Source organism: Nelumbo nucifera, chromosome 3, assembly GCF_055504915.1.
Source record: "Nelumbo nucifera cultivar China Antique chromosome 3, China Antique-T2T, whole genome shotgun sequence".
Taxonomy (NCBI): domain Eukaryota; kingdom Viridiplantae; phylum Streptophyta; class Magnoliopsida; order Proteales; family Nelumbonaceae; genus Nelumbo; species Nelumbo nucifera.
This window is the reverse complement of record NC_142651.1, coordinates 2,526,375-2,548,633: the sequence shown is the minus strand read 5'-3', so window position 1 is coordinate 2,548,633 and position 22,259 is coordinate 2,526,375. Positions and strand designations below refer to the sequence as shown.

At 36.2% G+C, this 22,259-nt stretch overlaps 1 protein-coding gene across 7 annotated transcripts; it reads left to right on the top strand.

Moving 5' to 3' along the window:
• Positions 1–14,261: 14,261 nt before the first annotated feature.
• LOC104592792 (uncharacterized) lies at positions 14,262–21,731 on the top strand. Of its 7 annotated transcripts, none has more exons than XM_010252277.3 (6): positions 14,262–14,397; positions 15,216–16,918; positions 17,044–17,295; positions 17,961–18,041; positions 18,434–19,141; positions 21,530–21,731. In XM_010252277.3, exons 2-6 carry the CDS (start codon positions 15,644–15,646, stop codon positions 21,584–21,586), a joined length of 2,373 nt encoding a protein of 790 aa, XP_010250579.1. In that variant the 5' UTR covers positions 14,262–14,397; positions 15,216–15,643; the 3' UTR covers positions 21,587–21,731. The 7 variants fall into 7 exon arrangements, with proteins under 7 accessions (XP_010250579.1, XP_010250580.1, XP_010250581.1 ...); XM_010252278.3 differs by having other exon boundaries at positions 14,338–14,573; XM_010252279.3 differs by having other exon boundaries at positions 14,349–14,602.
• The last annotated feature ends 528 nt before the right edge of the window (positions 21,732–22,259 follow it).

The following is a 22,259-nucleotide window of genomic DNA, read 5'->3' as shown; positions in this document are numbered from 1 at the left end:
GGACGTTTTAATTTATTGTTTATCCTCATCGAAGATTTTGCACAATCAAACCGGATTTTTAGGAATATAATTAGGAAAGTACCATTTGGGATTTGGACTTTCGACTTGTCCATCACATCACCTATTTCTTGCTTGCAATTCGCAAAACAAACAGTGCCATCAATGCAGACCGTTTGATTGATGATCTATCCATAAACTGCGGTACATTTTCCCTTTCTGTAGGCTCTTCAACTTCAGTACAAGTCTCCTGGCTGGAGCGGTTAGCATTAGCCAGGGATTTCGGACTTGGTTGATTCCGTATCCATCAGTGATTTTCCCTATGGAAAACGAGGAATTGAGGATGGGCGTCGTGTGAAAAAGAGGAACACAACACAATTGTTTAGTTGTGTAAAGACTAAAGACTTTTCAGTTGCTGGGCCACTCACTGATTTTCTTCTATTTCTCTATTTCTTGGAGTGGGCCGGTTACTGAATAAACGGAAAATCGTTAAATAAAATGTTGGCCAATGGTCACAGCGTATTACGTATATGATGTCCACCAATTTAGTAGGCTCATCTTAGCTACGTCTATCATAAGGGCCAAATTTGATGGAGGTAGGTCACCAATTTAAGTATTGAACCCAACCCAACCCGACAATCTTTTAGAGGGCTATGTAATCAACGTTAGTGGGCCTGTTAGATAGACGTGTTGTTGGGATCACCCAACGTCTGTTGTTGTTATTATCGTTTCTCATGGGCTCGATCACCAACTGTTCCTACAAAGAGGGCTACAAATAACTAATTTGGGGTAAGGCAAAAAGAGAATATGATAGAAGGACCACAATCTAATCACGAATAAGTGATGATCTAACGCTATCATCAATTCATCACACAGATATAAAAAAGGAAAGTCAATTAGGAAGGAGGAGATTATTATCTGGTAGCTTAATTCTAGATCAACCCCATGAATAGAGTGGTCAGGGCGGTATTGAGATTGTGAACTGTGGCAACTTGTATATTTACTTGCACACATGAACTTACACTAACGTGTGTGTATATATAATGACATTTTAGACCCTATCATTGATAGCATCAGTTCTCGATTGCATTTTGAGTTCCAATATAATAAGACTGGAATTAGGTATCATTTTATAGATGACACATAAAACATTTTAAGCAAGAATAAGGCATCGACAATTTATTTAGTTCTGCTGCCCATTTGTTGTTGGCTGTGTCAATGCTTGGATCAGATTGTATGGAGGAATGGCTTCAGTGTCTTCCTCATTGTATTGCTTCTGTTTGCCAAAAAAACAAGAGGCAAGAAGTCTAAGGTAAAGGCCCATTGATTAAAATCGGATCTTATTGGGTCAGACCAGATAACCCGGGTTGGTTATGGGCCTACAGGCCCTATGAAGGTTGGAACCAGTTTGGGCATTCCATTAACAGCCCCGTATATCATTGACTATGTTTCAAACAAGGTTTTTAAAATCAGATCGGGACCATTTTGGAGACCGGTTCCTGGATTGAACGGTCCGACTGTTCAATTCAAGTTGGGGGGGGGGGGGTTAGGGTTTGAGGGATGGGCTATCCCATTGTATGAGAAATTGCACCTGTACACTTGATTGAAAAATTAGCTTTTCTCTTACAAAACTCAGTTTTGAACTTGTCCCACATTGGAAAATTATAAGCTTTGTTTTTAGTATTTTAATAGGAGTTTATTTACACTCCTTAGAAATAATAGAGAAGAGTATGGGGGTTTGATACCATGCAACGCGTGTGCGCGTGTGTGTGGCACAATGAAGCGCACTTTGCTCGCACTTCTGACTGTTAACTACCTTTTAAACAATCACAATGTTTGAAATTGTTACTGTTCAAGGTGCCTTCTCTGAACCAAAACCTACATATTCTTCATACATCTTCATAAACTATTTAAGGAGCATGAATCAGACTTAAAAAACACACATTTTCGAAATCCACTTTCTTTCTCTCTCAGTTCGGTCTGCTACAGTCTCAGAGAATGTTTCTCTCAAGATTCTTCTTTAACTTTGTTGGTTGCAGATTCTCGTCCAAGGCTCTGTTATATCTTGGGAACGGATTTGCCTGTAACTCAATAGCAAACTCAGTGAAACTGAGTGGGGGCAAATAACGTTCTAAAGATAGTGTCTTCAGACGCGCCTCAGAGCTTCTCCTCCAAAGTTACAGTGACCCCATTTTCCAATAATTTTAGAACACTATTCTGCAATGGAGGTGGAAACAAGCATGACTTCGACCAAGATGATGAACCAAGATCTTGTTCGACTAGACCAGTTCGATGGAGCAAACTTCAGCCAATGACAAGATAAGATGATGTTCTTTCTGACTACACTAAAACTATACTATCTGCTGGACCCGAATCTGCAATCACTTTCTAAACCCACCGACAAAGACTCAGAAAAACTACAGAAGGAAAGAGCAAAACGAGAAGATGGCTCACTTCTGTGCCGATGACACATACTGAATGCCTTATCAGACCGGCTCTACAACTTTTACAAGGAACTTACATCTCCAAAAGAAATCTGGAAGGCCCTGTAATTCAAATACAAGGTGCAAGAAGCAGGTACGAATAAGTATTTTATTGCAGAATATTTTGACTTCACCATGAACGACCATAAACCCATATTGGAGCAAGTTCATGAACTATAGGTGATAATCAACAAGATTCGATCCATTGACATCATCCTTTCTGAATCTTTCCAAGTGGGAGCAATCATTGCCAAACTTCTACCCTCTTGGAAGGATTATAGGAATAAGCTTTTACACAAGGCTGAAGAACTTACCTTGGAGCAAATTCAGCAACACCTTGGTATTGAAGAAGAGTCTCGGATTAGAGACAGTAGGGATAAGACCCTGGCCGGTATGCTGAGCTCTAAGGTCAATTTTGTAGAAAATGGATCGAAGAAGAATAACCCTACATTACAAGTAAAGAAGAAGGATGGGAACTTCAAGAATAACAACAATAACAAATGATCCTGTTATGTTTGTGGAAAGAAGGGGCATTATGCCCGAGTTTGCCGACATCAGAAAGGCGGAAGCAAGTCTGCAAACATGGTAGAAGACAATCTAGTGGCCATGATTACTGAAGTCAACATGGCAGAATCGTCTTCTGGATGTGGTTTGATTTAGGCGCCACAGTCCATGTTTGCAAGGACAAGTCCTTGTTCAAGACATATGAAGAAGTGATTGATGACCAGGAAGTACAGATGGGAAACCAAACATGTGCCAAAGTTGTTGGAAGAGGCAGCGTAGAGTTGAACTTCACCTCTGGAAAGACACTGACTCTCCTGAATGTTCTCCATGTTCCTGACATTAGAAAGAACTTGGTCTCAGTAAATCCTGTCTGTAAGAGGGGATTCAAAGTTGTCTTTGAATCCGACAAATTAATCCTATCCAAGAATGGGATGTTTGTTGGAAAGGGATATGGTTGTAATGGTATATTCAAATTAAGTATTAATGAAGGAAAAGTTGCTGCTTATATTGTTGATTCTTTCTCTTTATGGCATGATAGATTAACACACTTGAATTTTAAATCCACAAAGAACATGAGCAAACTTGGTATAATTGCTTATAGTAATGAATCAACTGAAAAATGTGAGATATGTGTAAAATCTAAAATGGCTAAGAAACCTTTCCCTAGTGTTGAGAGAAATTATCGACTTTTAGAACTAATTCATTCTGACATATGTGAACTCAATGGTGTATTAACTAGAGGAGGTAAGAGATACTTCATAACATTTATAGGTGACTTTTCTAGATACACCTATGTCTATCTTATGAGAACTAAGGATGAAGCCTTTGACATGTTTAAACTACATAAGACTGAAGTTGAAAATCAACTAGAAAAGAAAATTAAAATCCTTAGAAGTGATAGGGGTGCTGAATACTTTAAAAATGAGTTTAATTCTTTCTGTGAAGAATTTGGAACAATACATTAGTATTCTGCTCCCTATACCCCTCAATAGAATGGCCTGACCGAAAGAAAAAGTATAGCACTTACAGAAATGATAAATTGCATGTTGTTAAAAGCTAATGCACCCTTAAACCTGTGGGGGGAAGCACTCCTAACAGCCTGTCATTTACATAACATAATTGTTTTTAGAGTTAATAACAAATGCCCGTATGAATTATGGATAGTAAGAAAGCTTAATTTAGCATATCTAAAAGTGTGGGGGTGCTTAGCATATTATAGAGTTCGAGATCCTAAAAGAACCAAGTTAGGACTCAGAGGTAAGAGAAGTATGTTTGTTGGATATGCAGAACATAGCAAGGCCTATAGGCTTCTAGACTTAGAGTCCAACATAATAATTGAAACTAAAGATGTTGAATTCTTTGAAAATAAACTGTGTTTTGAATCTACAGAAAATGAATCAACATTTTGGTTAAGGCAAGTCATCGCCTAGGTGATGTTGGGATGTCATCTAACTGTTTTGAGATGCCATGTGTCATGATGTCAGTGGAGGGCCAAATCTGCCATCATCACATATTATATAGATTTTTACAAATTAATACATGCAAAAACCCAATATTATTTTATTATCTATTAAAGTGTAAAGAATAAAGTATATGCAACTATTATATTTGAATTGTTATAATTGTTATATCATTTTTCTATTTTGTTATTTTTATTTTTTAAAATTAACAAAAAAAAATCAACTAAAAATTAATTCTCAAATGTTTGGTAAACAATATTTTTATTTTTGTAAGTAATAAATAAAGTGTTATTTTATGCAAATTAAAATATTAACTAATAATTTATAAAATTTTAAAGATATATTTCATGTGCAAATTTATCAATTTTAAGTATTAAAAGAATTATTCTATTATTACTCTCAAAAAAATAATTATCAATTTTATTTGTATACATTTTTGAAATTAAAATTCATTTTTTTGATATATATATATATATATATATATATGGATTTTATAAATTATTTGTTCCGTTGATTTATAAAATACTAATTTTGAATATTGTTCTTTTTAATTTGTAATTGGAGTTATTGGAAATAAATGTATGTTGTTTTTTTCATTTGCATGCAGATATTAATTTTAATAAAAATTAATTTATTACACTTATGAACATGAAATAAGAAATGGCTTTGTAAAGGTACGTGCTTGGGTATATACCAACATGAGTAATCATAACACTTCTTTTGTGAGGCGCTCATTTGTAGAAACCAGGGTCACTTTCGTATCGGTCCATATCAAACGATAATATACGGTATGCATTGATATGGTGGTGTATCGTAGTGTATCCAACACATTGAATTGGACAGCTCCAAAATGGTCATAAGTATCCACCAGATTTGATTGGACCAAATCCGGTCTAATTGATCCCCTTACCCGTGCATCATGTCAAAATGCCCCATTTGATTAAATTTAATTTCTTTTACCAAAAAAGAAAGTTTGGATTTAATTTCTTAGCGAGAAAGACATCGAATTGAATGGGCAAATTTAAGTAGTCTTATATTTGATATTTTATTTTTGTAATTAAAAAACTACAAAATTTAGAAGAGTCATTGAGACCATAGAGGAATTGTTGATAGTAGAGTGGCCATAGTTCGTTGTTCAATCCTCAACATGTTGGAATATCCAATAACCATGTGACAAGTCACATGTTCATGGAAAATGATTATTTTATGGTTATCTCTATATAATACTTTCACACACAATCATTCACTTGTTTTTTTCTTTCAAATTATTATCTATTTATTTATTTTCTATAAAAAGAAATTTATTTGATTGTTTACTTGAAAATGTTTTAGCATAGATATATTGATGTTATTGGATTACTTTGGATCCTAGTTACAACTATTACTGTGTCGGTGGATATACACGACTTGTTCTAGGCTGGATGATCAAGTGGTTAGATCCTTGGTCAATGAGACACTTGTCTCAATTTGGGGAGGCTTTGAATTGGTCTTCCCTCAAACATTCAAATTTGTTAAGATGCACCTCAGAATAAGGAAGGGAACGTTGGGTGGAAACCTCTATATAAGTCTATCCCATAATGATAGCTAAAACGTGATAAATGAGATACTTTGGAAGGTCGAGAAACCTCCAATCATATTCAGCCCCATCTAGATTTAGCAGTTCCCTCTAGGGGTGAGCCAAAAAAAAAAAAAAAAAAACCGGTCGGTTTGGTGTTTTTAAAAAACTGAAGGTACCAGTTTGATTCGGTTAACCAATATAAAAAACCGTCGGTTAATCAAACCGACCGGTATACATATATTATGTATATTATATATTATATATTATAAATTAATAAATATGTATTATATATAAACATATATATATATTATTTAAAATATAATATTATATATATATTTATACTTTTTATTATATATATAATTTTTATAATATATATTGTAAAAACTAAAAAATTGAAAAACTGATGAACCGAACCGATGGTTAACCGAATTGGTCAACCGGTTAATCAACTAGTTTTCATTCGGTTCCAGTTACCGGTTTTACAAAAACCGATACTACTGGTTTGATTCAAAAAATGTCCCACGGTTCGGTTAACCAAATCATAAGCACCCCTAGTTCCCTCTTGTATTTTGCAAAAGTGGATTGGTGTCTTGGATCCCCTTTTGTGTGGTTGCTGTTCTTTTCACTTTATGTGCAAGTTTGGAGCTTTTAAGTATCAGCCGTCCATCTTTGCATCTTCCAAGTATCAACAAATTTTAACATCCAACAAAATTTGTTCCTAATGCTGTGTTTAGTTACAATGCAAATTTATTTGTGCCATACAGAACCATGTCATTGCAAATGATTTTGATGTAAATTATGATTTATTTTTATTTTAAGTAAAATAAAACCTAAAGCGGAATCAAGTAAAACCCTTAAATCAAAATTTACATTCTTTTCATTTGCACTCCTATACATTTATACTAATACAAATAAAATTGCACTGAAACCAAACATAGCATAAATTTTAAAATTATACTTTCCATACCTTGCCGCCTTACCACTTTTACCAGATCTAGATTTTCATTTTAGTGGATTCATGTGTGGATTTCACCAATGACTTGTTGATCCATTTGGTTGAATCATTGAATCATTTGGCCAATCCATGGGTCAAATGTTAGATATTGAATCCATCTTTTGTAACAATAATCTTTATTCACTAAACTTGTTTTTTTTTAATATAATGAATATCAAATACATGACTAAGTCTTTAATAAATATTTCAACTAATGATAATTCAAGTTTCTAATGTCTTTTGATTTCTTTTATTTTAGAAATTACAGAAAAAGGAGAAAATTTTTAAATGGCTATGACTCATGAAGAGTAGACCTGTTCATGGGCCGGGCCAGGCTTTCACTTTGTATTAATGGATTTTTCTAAGACCCGAGCCCGACTCGACCATCGGACCTACAACTTGGGCCTGAGCCCGGCCCTCATAAAAAGCTCGAAGCCCGGGCCTGAGCCCGAGCCCGAAATTTAGCCCATGTTGTTACTACTGCTGAAGCGGCTGAATAGAGAGAGAAATTATAAAGAAAAAAATAAAAAATGTGATAAGGGGTGATTCGGCCCGACCTAGCGAGAAGGGGACACGTGGACATGACCTGATTAAGGAATGACAGCTCAACCTAGTAAGCCTAATTCACGACATTTGAGCTCGAGTGTTTAGCCACCTCGGCCTAAAACTCACCTCGACATCCAATCCAGTTCAAAGTATTAGCTCGGGGCTAACAACTCGAATCGCCACGTAACCAACTCTAGAGGTCTCTCCAACAGATCCCGAATCTCTCGAGATCACAATGAGCTAACAGATCACAAATCTCTCGAGATCACGATGAGATAACAGATCTCGACTTTTCCGAGATCACGATGAGAACTCATCCCGGCTCCGCTAGAGTCGGAAGTGGAACGATAAGCCTTATCTACATACTGCTCATTCAGAAGCGGAACAAACTCTATCTTCACACCCCAGAGATCCCGGAGCTCTTTCGTGAGACCCACGACAACTCCAGTATATAAAGACAGGAACCTCAAGGCAAAGGTACGCGTGATTACTCTACTCTATAGCTCTCAAGCTCTCAAATTCTCAAGCATTCAGTTCGCATTACAGTACACTAACTTAAAGCATCGGAGCAACCTCGCCGAGTTAGCCACCCTGAGTTCTCTGATCCATTGTCTTGCAGATAGATCCAACTTGCTGCTCGATTGGAAGCCAGATCACCCTCCAGCTGGGAGTAGTCAGATCGCGCAACAACAAAATGTATATATTAAATTATAAATATATATTTCAATAATATTATATTATTTATATATTTTATAATATATAAAATACACATTATGTATTTTATAAAATATGTAATGCTGAATCGGGCCGGGCCGGGCTTTTTTGACAAATCCCGAGCCCAGCCCGAAACATAGTCGGGCTTATTGTGTTAGGCTCGAGGTCAGGCCCACGGGCCTAATTACATGACCAAGCCCGACCGGGGTGCGGGCTGGGCCATTGGGCTACCCGGCCCATGAACAGGTCTAATGAAGAGTAAAAATTGCCGCTACCGTGGACCTAATCCTTTTACATTGCGTTGGGCTCAGATTTCCGGGCCGGGCCAATTCAAATTTTAACAAAAATCCCAATCCGAACCTGCCCAAGTTGCAGATGACTAACATCTAGTTAGCCTTGATCTTAACCAAAAGGCCAAGAAAAGTTGTCCGGCTAACAGTTGGCCGCCCATAGATAAAATAGAGAAGTATGGACAGACTATTACAGAATTCTAATTTCCACTGCATATTTACAAAATTTCTAAAGGTCAATTTCCCCCACCTTATGTATCAATGCTCGCCCATGAATTGACATCAATTTTGAACTGACACTACCCAACTGTACTTTGGGCCTATAAATTTTAACCTTAGACCGAACCGTCATTCTCCCTAGATAAAAATTATTTTAGCATATATATACCAAGCGGCAGCTACTGTGCACAAGTATAAAAGTACTGGTCGTCTAAGTATCTTCATTGAAAGATTTGTGTGGCAATCTCTATTCTATTATGTCTGTACAAATTTAATAGCCTGGGCTGTCAACAACAAGGCCCTTGTGATGAAATGCATAGCATCTAATAGGTATAGATGGACCAGTGATATGTTAAATTCAACGAACCTCATTCGCAGTTGTCAGTTGACAACTTGACATACAAATATCAGATAAAGTAGTAGAACCAATAGGCAAATGAATTGTTAATTTGGCCCACTAGTAAAGTGTCTTGGTTCGGTTCTGGCCTTCTGGGTTGGGCCCAACAAAACTAATGGGCCCTATCAAAAAATTGGTCATCCAGAAAAGTCAATCGACAATGATCAACAGCCTGGTCTTCATCTGGAAAGTATGATGTCTCACCTTCACCTACATCTCTATTCACATTCTTGTGAATCATTCTTCCCATGTCCCTGACTGATGTGATGACTGGAGACCTATTTTTCTTTGATGGATTCCACAGTGACCCATGAAATCCCTTTTCCAATTACAATTCCACAAACCCCTATCGGGTTTTCTATCACCTCACCCGTCCGTTCAAAGTTCAAACCACAACTCCTTTAACCATAACCACTTGTCTGCTTGAGTTTCTCGCTACACGCCCAGTAATCAACTATAGCAGTCATTTCATTTCAAATAATAAAATACCAACAATATGCCCACAATACAGCTTCCAACATGATCTACAGCCACACATTTCAAATATAATTGCTGTCACAATTCTCAAATGTGTTATCCCATCAACGAGTACGATTCATATTTGAAATGAGTCAACATGCAGAGCTTTGATCAGTTCAATTCTGGCAATCTAATTTTTACCTTTTTTTTGTTTCAACATAAGTTTTTTTTTTTTTTTACCAATATACTCTGTGATTTTGTACTGCTCAATAATTTTTTTTTTCTCTTAAAACTTTTGATTGTCTCCTTTCTGCTTCTTTTTCAAAAGTTAATTTTAATCATCATAATAATGCAACATGCAATGGAGTTTGTAGAAAGTTTTATGGAATTCATTTTTTTCTTAGACTCCGTTTGGTTTCTAGGAAGATTTGGGTGGGATGGGAAAATGTAAAAATTGAACTTTCTAGTGTTGTTTTATATATAGAAAAATAATAGGAAAAACATGTCACAACCTGGTTCTTCGTTGGAAGAAGAAAAAGAAGAAGAAGAAGAAGAAGAAGAAGAAGAAGAAGGTGAGGGAGAAGAGAGAAGAGGAAGATGGAGGGAGAGATAGAGAACAGGGAAGGTAGCAGATCGATGGTAGCAAGGTAGCAGATTGCCGCTGCCTGGCTCTCTTGCCACCGCCGCTACTTGGTTCTCTTGCCACCATCGCCTCCTCTGCTACCGCCTCTTTAGATCGCCGTTGCCTGGTTCTCTTGCCACCACCGCCTCCTCTGTCGCTGCTGCCTGGTTCTCTTGCCACCACCGCCTCCTCTGTCGCTGCTGCCTGGTTCTCTTGCCACCATTGCCTCAAATCACCACTGCTTGGTTCTCTTGCCACCATCGCCTCAAATCACCACTGCTTGGTTCTCTTGCCACTGCCTCCTCTGCGTTGCCTCTTCAAATTGCCGCTTCCTGATTCTCTTACTACCGCTGCCTCCTCTGTTCGAATGGGGAAGGCAATGAACAGTGGTTCCTTACCAGTATCTGGTGAAGAAAACAATGGAGAATAGATCGGGTTTCGTCTTCGTCACTGGAAGGCAATAAACAGTGGTTTCTTGAGTTTTTACACCGGGGTCGCATTGTTTTGGTACAATCCTGTTTCCATGTCTTTAGGATCTCACATCCCACATTTTTCTCATCCCATCCCTCTATTTCCCTCAAAACAAATAAGAGAAAAAGGAATATTTTTGAAATATTTCCTTTTTGTCATCCCCATCCCACAAATCAAACGGAGCCTTATGTCTTTTCCTTTTTCTTGAAGACTCGGCTAAAGAATGCCTTACCTACATTTAGTTATTTGGGAAATATTTTCTAACAAGATCTTAAATAGGTGTGGTGTGTTCTATACCCTTGGAACCCATTAGGGGTGCAATCAAATATAGCTTTAATTGAACAATTTAGTTTAAATTCAATGCTAATTGAGTTCAAAGTTCAGGATAAATTTGATTAAGTTTTTGAATTCGAATTCAACCAATAAAATATTTGGCTGGAAAGCTTGAATTTGACTTGATTATATATTACTTTTTTATAAAATATAAAAGTATATCTGCTTTTTTTTGAACTTTTGATCTGAATCTGATTCAAATCAAACTCCAAACATGAAAATAGAATTCGATTCAAAGTCAAACTTGAATTCTAATATAAGTGCCTTTTAGTCAAATTGAGCCAAGATAATGCTGAAATTTACTTATTCCTCAATGGTGTTCTTATTCTTTACAGTACTGTGTTCTGAAATATTGGGATTTAAAATGTAATTTTTTAGACAAAATTATGCTAAATCAGTGTTATATTAAGACAATCAAATGGGATAGGAAATAATAATAATATTAAAAAAATAATGTTATTTTATATTTGAGAATCATGGATTTTTTATTCTTGTTTCTAGAATACACTATGCTGTTTTTTTTGAATAAAAAATTCAGTGTGCTGCATTCCAGAACTAGTTTTTTGAAACACGAAATTGACACACGCTACTGAAAACTCCCTTATTCATTCATTTATTGTATGAACAATATTGCACGCACAAAGCATGTGCCACTCCATTACTATATGCTAGAGTATATTGCAGATTAGTATTTATTGATTATTATCATGTACTTTGGGGTTAGTTTTATTTTGATACCCGAATTTTAATATGTGTCACTGTATTACCTTAATTCTCAAAAATTGTCAATTTAATTCAAAATCGTTAACTAATATTAAATGATATATAAAAGGACGTAAATATCCTTCAAGTTTTGAATAGGCAAGAGAAACATAATTTTGAAATAGCCAAAATAACCATGTTTAAATCCCTTTTCACTACGATTAGGCACCATGGTCCAAAGTACTAATCTGCAATACCTAAGTTCAGGGTACTAATTTGCAGCCCATAAGGAAGCTTATGGTTTCGTTTACAAAAGCGAAAAAAAAAAACTTATGATTTTAAAGCATTTCCATTAAATATTTGTTTGAACCTATCACCTAGTTTTTTTTTTTTTTGAAAATTGAAAACTTAATTAAACTCAAGAGAACAAAATACAAAGATGTTGATCCAACCAAAACGACGGATCATACCACCCAAACAGTTCAACAACAAAAAAATTGGCCCTTTGAACTATAGAATGGGCTGCACCCAAAAAAAAGATCTATGTTTATACAAAAGAGACAGGAGACAACCAGTTTTACAAAGAGACATTATTCTTCTTATAATTCCAATTGGAGAGGGAATTTTGTCACTAAATATTTTTTTTTTAATTCTTTCCTGCCAAATAAAATACCAAGCTACTGAGATCCAACTCAAGATGTTAGATAGATAGGAAGTAGCTATATTACTTGAGAACAGAAAGCTATATTACTTGAGAGCCTATCAAAAAAGCTATACTGCTTGAGAATAGAAAATCAAAAAAATAAGTCATAGATGGAAGGTGAAGGGCCTGCCTAAAAATATCGGACCATACGCTTGAGAAGCAGATGACTCTAGAAAAAGGACAAGAGATAAACAGATGAAAAGAGGTCTCTAGCTCACTTTGGCAAAGGAAGATGATTTATTTGGGGTAATGCACTAATGCCCCATTAGGCCTGTAAATGGATCGAATTTGAATCGAATCAGGTTAGACCGATTAGAAATACTGATATTTGAATTCGATTCGATATCCGATGGATATCAAATCTATTAATTTGAATTTGAATTTGATTATTAAATCGAATATTCGATTCGATTCAAATTCAACCAATTGGCTGAAAAATCGGTATTGATTGCAAAGAAGGGGAAAAAAGCTGAAAAATCTAGCTCATAACTAGAAACCAAAAAACCAATAAATCATCTAAATCACTATCAGAAATTTGTACTCTATTCTATCTCATTATCTTAAAAAAATCTATTCTATCTCATTAGAAATTTAGCATACGAAAATGAACTAAAAAATCTAGCTCATAAATAAATCAATTAACCAATCTGTAATCTACGAATTCTATGAAAATCTAAATCTAATTACCTTGAGAAAAGAGGTAGGGGATGCTGGACGGTTGAGGGTTGCTTGAGCTTGAGCAGCGGCGAAGGAAACAACACTTTGAGCTTGAGCTTTGGTTGGTGATTGATGCTCAACCGCTATCACTGACGCTGCCGTCAGTGATGGTGGTTGCTTGGGCGGCGAATCACTGTCTCACTGAGACTCAGAGAGAAGAGAGATAGAGGTAAGAGGAAAGATGACTAGATGAGCAACAACGGCGTCCGACGAAGGGCTGGTGATTGCTTAGACGATGAGGGGCGGTGATCGGTGATGGATTGATGGTGGTTGCTTGGGCGGCGTTCGACGACGACGAAGGGAGTGACAAAGGATTAGGGTTTTAGGTTTTGAAAGTTGAAACTTGAGAGAGAGAGAGAGAGGTAAGGATGTAAGGTTCGGACTTCAAACTCAAAAGGCTGAAATGAGTTTTCAAACTCATTTCTCATTTTCTTGTTTTTTCCTTTTTTTTTAACCTTTATATGATATATATAAATATATAAATAAAATCGGTTTGGATATTTATTGGATCGGATCAATATATATCTGAATTCCATCCGATAATTTATTCGGTAAAAAAATAATATCCGAATTCGAGGAATATTCGAATCGATTATACTGAATCTCAGATTCAAATTAGGATTTTTGAATATTGTTTATAGGCCTAGAAAGGTAGGGAAACCTTTACAAAACTTGTATAAATTTTCCTATCTTTTTCTTCCTTTTCCTACTTTTTCCCTCAAACCAAATATAGCTAATTAAAATATCAAAAAATCATGGTGAGTTTTAGATAAATTCCCTCCATTTTAATGTTAGTGTGGTAAATTGAGACTAACCTCAAATTACAGGATACTAATATCCAATTTACCATAAATGCGATGTAAAAATTAGAGGAGGATTAGACGAGTGAGAGAGAGATAAAAAGTTATTTTAATATTTATCTAATCGTAGTTGTTTTAGTTCCTACCTTGAAAAAGAGTGGAGAAAACAAGAAAAAGGAAATGAATTGCTGGCATCTACGGAAGGATGGAAGAAACGGGAAACTGGTAAGAAAGCGTGTCGTGTGACATTTTTTTTTCTTAAAAATAAAAGTGGTGCCAGTTGAGAATATGCTGGATTTTAACCAGGAGAGAGGAGGAGGAGGAGTTACTACTTAAAAGGGATATATAAAATGCAAAGAGGATGACATGGGACTGTAGGGAACCGCAACAAGAAGAAGCTCAGACGCCAGAACACAACAAACAACCAGGTCCACAAGGACAAACTTATTAATCCATTACCAGGGTTTTTTTTTTTTTTTTATGCCGCTCCTACCTAAGGTTTTTACTTCTAATGCAAATTACGTAAGAAATTTCATCTTCTCCGAAGATATATTAGTAAAAGCTCATGGATGATCGACCATTTCTTTGATCACCATCTTTACTGGTGCGTGCGTCTACTGCAATCCAATTGTGGTATCCCCACGTTTTCTTTTCTTTTCTTTTTTTTTTTTATATATATTTTTCTCTTTCTCCCTTACCGATGAATTCCTGTTGATCAGTCCTGTATATTTTTTGTATAGTTTTGGGCATAGATGAGGAAAGAAGTTAGGCTTTTCTTTTTGTTTCTGAATGCATGCCGTACAAGTAACCTTCTTTCCCTCTATTTATTTATGGTCTTAAGGAATGAGCTTGCGTTCTCAGCTATACTATGTTTTTTCTCTATGAAATTTTTTGTTATTTTGTTTCGCGATTTGATTTATATAAACAGGGAAAAAGGAAGTCCTTTTTTTCATTTCATTCTCTCTCTACATTCTTCATCAATATATAGCAGGCCGGAGAATAAGTTTCGTGATTTTTTTTCTCTTTTAGTTTGTTCATTTGTAACTATTAGTAATTTCTAATAAGAAAGCATGTCCTAATAAATTTTATTTCTTTTGGTACTTTAATTAGCTCTTCTTGTCTTATGGGTTCTATTGATGAGAGACAAATGAAGATATGTGAAATTGTTTCTCATGCATCTTCATCATATCTGCTAATCCGAGGGCTTTGCTATTTATTTATTTTTCCATTGGTTCAATCATTTCAGGCTTGTGCGTTGGTTCCCTAGCAACTATGAATCAACCGTCATTCAACGCCTGCTGGTACGGAGGCCAGAAGCTCTGTTCTTCTCGTTCGGTTTGGATTCTAACCTTTCTCTTGGGCTCCGCTGTCTCGCTGTATTACAAAGGAATAGTAGTTGGTATATGTTGCCTTTGGTAGGTCGTGAATAGTGATAACCTTTTCAGTAGTTTTAGGATTTGGTAACAGTTTACTCCCTTAGTGAGTTAGTTCCTAATTCTAGCAGCAATTAGGTGAGAACTGTTGCTTAATCTTGTTGTGGCTTTGATGGAATTGGGCGACTTGAGTACAATTTCTTAAGAGTTGAGCATAGAATGGATACTCAAGAAGAATAGGAAATTTGAATTAAGGAAAGACACAAAACCAAATACTTGTATCTTACCGAAAATCCCAGCAATGGGCTTACCTCAGGTATCCTTGAGCACGATTACTGATGAAGTTACTGCATCATTGAGCACATTTGCTCAACATCCACCTCGTTTTGCTAGTGAGAGCAGCTGTGATCTTGATGGAATGCATGGAGGAAGCACAGTCAATAGGGTCTCAGTGGATTTCCCATGCACTTCTTCCCTTGGGGATTTCCAGAAGAAAACCACACTAGAGCTGTCCAAAGGCTCAGATGGAAGTTTTATGCATAAAAGCACCATCAACAGTGCATCTGGTTCTCATGGGTTGAAAATTGGTGCAAAGGAAGGAAATGGTTGGTTTGCTCCTAAATTTGGACAGAGTATTCATACTCCTTTTTCAAGGATTGTGGGGTTTGAATCGGGTGGGCTGGATTCCTTTAGTGGGTTTGAAGAAACTTCACTATCTCGGTTTCCTTCCTCTGCTGCCAATGGCATTGCTAGTGGCAATGAAACTGAGCCACACGGTTCAATAGTCCGCAAACGATTGCTATCTCCTTTGAATGGTATGCTTTATCCAAGTCAATTTGACGGCGGTCCTCTAGACATTGGTGGAGGCAATGATCATGTTGATTCTCCTGTCCTGAGAGATGGGCATAGTGTTTCTGAGGCACAAGACCACAAGAAAGCTAATATTAGCCAGATTGATTATCAAAATACCCCAGTTTCATCTGTATCTAGTTGTCTGAGATGGAAGAATGGGCTGGATAATGATATCGGAAGAAGTTTTATTTTTTTGGCTGATGGCCGTATACCTATTAACATTGAATCCATACGTCACAATCTCTTATTACCTTCACCAGGAGTTGATTCCTATGGGGAAGCAAGCAAGGTAAGAACCCGAACTGGGTCAGTACCTATAGTTCCAAAAAAGATGATCTCATCTCCACTTTCTTTGTCTCCTCTTGGTCCAAAATTCTCTGAAAGAATGAAAATTGCAGGAGTACATGGGGTTGTGGGAAAAGAGATACAAGGTAACTTTTTAATGTCGAAGAGCATGGAAAAGTCTCCAAATGAATCTGCCTCAGGCATTTTATTTGCAAAGGATGAATATGAATTTATGATAACAAGCAAATCATTTCAAGATCTTGATATTCTGGAGAAAGAATTTGATCCATTTTCAATTGAAGGTACAACTGCCATAGATCGGCACTGGGGTCCTGATTCATCCCTTAAATCTCAATGCGTTCCCGTTAGGAGGTCCTTGGTTGGTTCTTTTGAAGAGTCCCTATTGTCTGGTCGGTTGTCATCTGGAAAAGCTAGTCAGGTTAATATCTACAGTTAATCATTTAGGGAATATTTTCTTCTGACTGATGTTTAACATGATTTTTTGGATTTCTTTTCATGGTCATCTTATGTTACTCTTTCTTCTTTTTGCTTCTTCAATTACAGAGAATTGATGGTTTTCTAGCTGTTCTAAATGTTACTGGAGGGAGCTTCTCGCCTCCATCACAGAAGCTTCCATTTGCAGTAACTAGTGTGGAAGGAGATAACTATTTACTTTACTATGCATCAATAGATCTTGCAGGAAGTATGCAATCAAACAAATGCAGAAGCCCAAAAATGAACAGAAGCTTTGGCATTGATGGTTCCCATGCTATCAAGACCCGCTTGCATATCCCTATGAAAGGGCGCATTCAACTGGTACTAAGCCTCTTATCCCTCAAAATTAGTTGGTCATCAAGTAAGTTAGGCTCGTTATCTCTTTGTTTTGGATTATAGAACAAAGCATTGATCTTGGCTTTATTATCATTGTGTTGTAAAGTGGTTTTGTGCTTGCGGTATTGTCTGTCCTAGGAAGTGTTATTTCCTTCTCTTGTATTCACTACTTGGGAATTTCTGTATGTTTCTTGGGTCTATTAAGAAGCATCTAAAGTTGTTCTAGGACTCGATTTTATTTTAGCTTGGTCATATTAATTACAGATAATTGACCTTCGTCTTCTAGTGTTTCTTTTCATGGATCTTTCTGCCTATAGGGTACAGAAGTCAGGGGTTTTGCTTTGCACTAAGCATTGCTTGCTAGCATTGCTATACTTCTTCCATGTTTGTGTTTTTTCGATAATGCCTTTTGATAATACTTGTGCTATTATCGAATAAAAAAAGGAGATTCTTGCTGTCAGGGTAACTCATGTAGGTATCAGATTAAACAGTTGATGCTGTACTTGCATCTATATGTTTAGATGAATTGTCACTTCTTTCTGGGACCTTAGGATTTTTTTGCTTTAGATCTTAGAGTTTATATTTCCAATGAACTAAATGTGATAAATAAGTGACTTTCATCTATTGACATGTTAAATTGACTGTAACAGGTCCTCAGCAACCCAGAAAGGACACCTCTGCACACCTTCGTTTGCAACTATGATTTGAGTGATATGCCAGCTGGAACGAAGGTATATTTTAGTAGAATGTCTTGCTCTTTGCCATTTATCTTTTATTTCTTTTTTTTTCACTTTTTTTTTGTAATATATAACATTTTGAGAGATTTATTTTCATAGTGTATTTAGAATTGAGGATGATACACTTTTAACAGGGTTGTTTAATGATTTCTCCCATTCCCTTGAATGGAATTATGTAATCATAGATAAGACTCCCTGTAGTACAGATTGAATTGATGCCGGGATACACTTCTTGTCTAGTCAGTTCTTTTTTTGTTGTTATGCTCCATGAATCAACTTTTTAAATCATTTACAATTATTGGCCTTTAATATGCCTTTCTTTTGTTTTAGTGTTTCTATCTGCATAAATTCTATTAATTTATGTGCCACTGTTCAAATGTGTTTAGACTTTCTTGCGCCAAAAGATGACTCTAGCCACTTCTAAACTAACCTTGGTACCTGGAAAAGAAGGAAACAGTAATCTTGGCATGAAAAGTGAGCCCAAGTCTACTGCATTCCCAGAGAAAAATCATCCTTTACAGCTTAGCAGGGAATTTGTCAGTTCAAATGGAGTTGGCATTGTACATACCATTAGATCTACATCTACAGATCAAAGTGCTAAAGTTATAGGAAATGGAGGTTCCAATTATGTTGATTTTGTACATAATGGTGAAGATCCTTGCAATCCATCCCAGAACAAGGGAGACATAAGCCCCCTGTTCTTTTCATCTCGGGACTGTCTTGAGCAAGCAAATGACTCCAATCTTGCTGTGAGCACAGAAGATGAAAAATTTAGTAGCAATGAGTGCCAGAAGACATGTGAGGTGGATTTCACCCCAATTGATGCATGCCTTGAAACTGACTCAAAATCTGTACATAGTGCTTCAAAAGTCAATGAGAAAACATCCGGTGCTGGTGTTCTGCGTTATGCTCTTCATCTCCGTTTTCTATGTCCTTCAAAAAAGTGTTCAAGATCATTGCAGAGATGCAAATCTGATCCTTTATCTGCTCCTGAAACAAATGGTTTGAATGTTGAGGGGGAGAGACACTTCTACTTGTACAATGATCTGAGGGTTGTGTTCCCTCAACGCCATTCTGATGGTGATGAGGGCAAGGTATTTCCCTGAATTTTCACACTTAGATGTTATTATGTTTCTTGAGATGTTCTGACCGAGTATTTTTGTGTGAATTTTCCTCTTTTTTGCATGCTACAATGATTTTTCATGCATTCTTTTGTGGAATATTTGCTTCATTTTGTTGATTATTATCTTGTATGATACCATGACTCTTGTTCATGAAAAATGGGGGTTTAGTCGGTGTAATTTGATTTTGTAATATATAAATGGCTGTGGAAATTCATCTTTTGTACTTTATGTTATTGTTGAATCAAAACTTTTGGGTTTTCTTTCAAGAAATGCTTTCCTATTGGCTGTTCATAAGATTATGGTTTGAAAATTTGAATCTAGGTGTAGTTACTATTAAATTTACCTCTGAGAACTGCTCATGTGGTCCTTGGATTTTTTTAATGAGCTTTAACATATACCAATTTTGGTCATGCTGTTTGAATCATACAAATACTGTTGATTGGTGATACGGAACATTAACTTAAAATGATTTGATCCTTCAAGCAGTGGTATGATTTGACAATAGGATTAGGTTGGCGTAATAAGAATTAAGAAACATGGGAACATGGGGTTAGAGGTTTAAGTTTGAAGGAATTCATAATTGTAGGTTTAGGGGTTCAAAAATCTTCTACCTAAGAAAATATTCCTTAAGCAAGGCTCAGTTTGGAAAGAGTATAAATGCAAATATGTACAGTGCAAATACATACAAAATAATACAAAATATAAGGTTTTGCTCTCTACATATTTACATTTGTACTCCTTCCAAACTGAGCCAAAACTTGAAGTAGTCAAGAACATTCAAAAGGTTTGAGGTATGGAAATTTAACTAAAAGAACATAGGAAGTGCTTAGAAGTGGTTAATGTTTTCAGCCTTCTTAATGGATGAGTTGATGGAAGAAAGAAAGATCTTCAATCTTTATGATAGGGATCAGCTGGTGGGGAAGGTGGAGAAGCTGTTGATCAACTGGACAGTTCAAAAGCTTCAAATTCCAACATTTTCATAATCAATGGGAGCTGATTGATTTTGATAACAACTTTAATATCTAAATATGGAATCCTAATGGATCACAAATACTCATTTGTGTATACTCAGGAATTGTAATATATTCCGTTTTCTTTGGTGAAGGGTATCTTATCCTCCATATATTACATTTCTTGTAGTCTTCTCCATTGTGGTCTTATAGGAATAGGCTTTGGACTTGGGCTATGGGTCAAATTGGGTTGCATGCTAAATGTTGGAATAGAAAAGGTGTTTTGTTGTAGGCCCTTCCAATGACATGAAAACATCCTGATAGTCAAATTTGGGCCACTAAAAATTGCCACCCAAAAGTGACTTAGGTCTTTAGCTTCCTAAAATTAATATTTTTTAATAAGTTTTGTCCAATTAAATTAATAAGGTCCAGTTTCTGTGAGATGACAGTGTATAGTAGATGGCCTGTATAACTGATATATTGGTATTGATGGCAAACTTCATGGGCTTCCCAGGATTTGTCATGGGATCTTTCTTGGTGATCCATGGGTTATTCTGATGGAATGGATGTTCCTACATCGTAAAAACTGTATTTAACCTTAGAGATCAATTCACTCCTTGGAAATTCATATTTAAGCTTCAATTATTTTTCTTTTCTATTTATCTTAGCTAAAAGAGTAAGGTCATGAGAAGGTTTGGTTTTAGAAAATATTTTGGGTGAAGTAATAGTACTTTTTCCTCTTTCTTTAGCTTGTCCACTCAGAGAATGATTCATACAGATTATCTTGTATGGTTTTCTTCAACTTTTGCTTGGAACTTGAATGGTAGTTCTACAAGTGTAACTGTCTTACAACATGTTTAACTTTGAGGTGGAATGACTGAACATTTTTAGTATCTTATAATAATGGTTCAGGTAGCAACTAGCAAATATAAGCTTTCCTTGGATGGAAACAAACTTTATTGAAGACTATTAGCAAGGGTTTCTTGTTTAAGGAACTGGGTTTTTTGAATATGCTATACTGCAAAATGAAGAAAAGAAATAAAGCCATACTGTTCATATTGTCTTTGATAGTTGTCGATGCAAATCTTCTTTTCATTAAAGGCTTATGGGATGCTCATCACTATGTATAATTTGAAAAACAAAACCATAAACATTGGCGAAACTACCCCGTTAGGAATTATTGTTAGCTTTTTTTCCTTGGCATGTTTTTTCTTTTTCGTATCTCCTACCACGGGCTCTCATATCTTGCTTTTAGGTGGTAAGTTCCACTGTATCTCTTTCTTCTCGATGCAGAATTTCTCTATTTCATGGTTCTCAGCTTCTAAATGCTAGACTTCTATAACCTTTGATCTGCCTTTTTTTTCTTCTTCTCCCGTTTGGTTTAATGGATGTTGGTTTTTGGTGGCAGTTGCACGTGGAGCACCATTTTCCGAAAGATCCGAAATACTTTAGCATCAGTAGCTGACTGGCCTTGGCCTAGTCCATCTTGGAGGCGGCTCTAGCCATGTACATATCAACAATTAGCCATTTAATCTTTTATGGGGCATTAACCCCGTTTCATCTGTGTAAAAAGAAACATTTTCAATAAATTTGTTAATTTCATTTCTTTATCCAGGTTTCTTTATCTCTAGAGTCTAGACCACCTACTTTTAATGGTGTAGATGTAGTTGGGAAATCAATGTTATCTGTGAGGTAGCTCCCAAGTGGATGCTGCCATCTTAGTATTTAAAAAAAAAAAAGTGATTGGAGCTAATAGCCTGGGCCGTAGGCCCTGTTGAGAGAACAGCCACATTTTTATGTGGCTCTTCAGTCTTCACTCCAAACGCAGGATTTTCAATCTGGTGGCATTTATAATTCATCCATTTGAGATGCTGGCTGTCCCTTTCCATCTTTTAAAACCAAAAACTCCTTATCTCATTTGTTCTAAATTCGGACCCCCTTTCACCAAAAAAAAAAAAAAAAAAGAACCGCCCCCCCCCCCCCCCCCCCCCCCCCTCCTTTGCTTTTATCATATTAGCTACAGAGAATGGACTTTGCCCTCTGAGTTCAGGGCCAAGCAAGAATCACCAAGGAATTCTAAGAATTCTTGTTATACTTGTTGGAAAAATAAAATTTTAAATCTCCAAAAACAAATAAAA

Bases quoted from the DNA above. Each gene is read 5' to 3' on its own strand.
- LOC104592792 (XM_010252277.3), top strand. From the start codon at position 15,644: ATGGGCTTACCTCAGGTATCCTTGAGCACGATTACTGATGAAGTTACT. The intron at 18,042-18,433 runs GTATATTTTAGT...AAATGTGTTTAG, and splicing joins ATATGCCAGCTGGAACGAAG to ACTTTCTTGCGCCAAAAGAT. The intron at 19,142-21,529 runs GTATTTCCCTGA...TTTTGGTGGCAG, and splicing joins CTGATGGTGATGAGGGCAAG to TTGCACGTGGAGCACCATTT.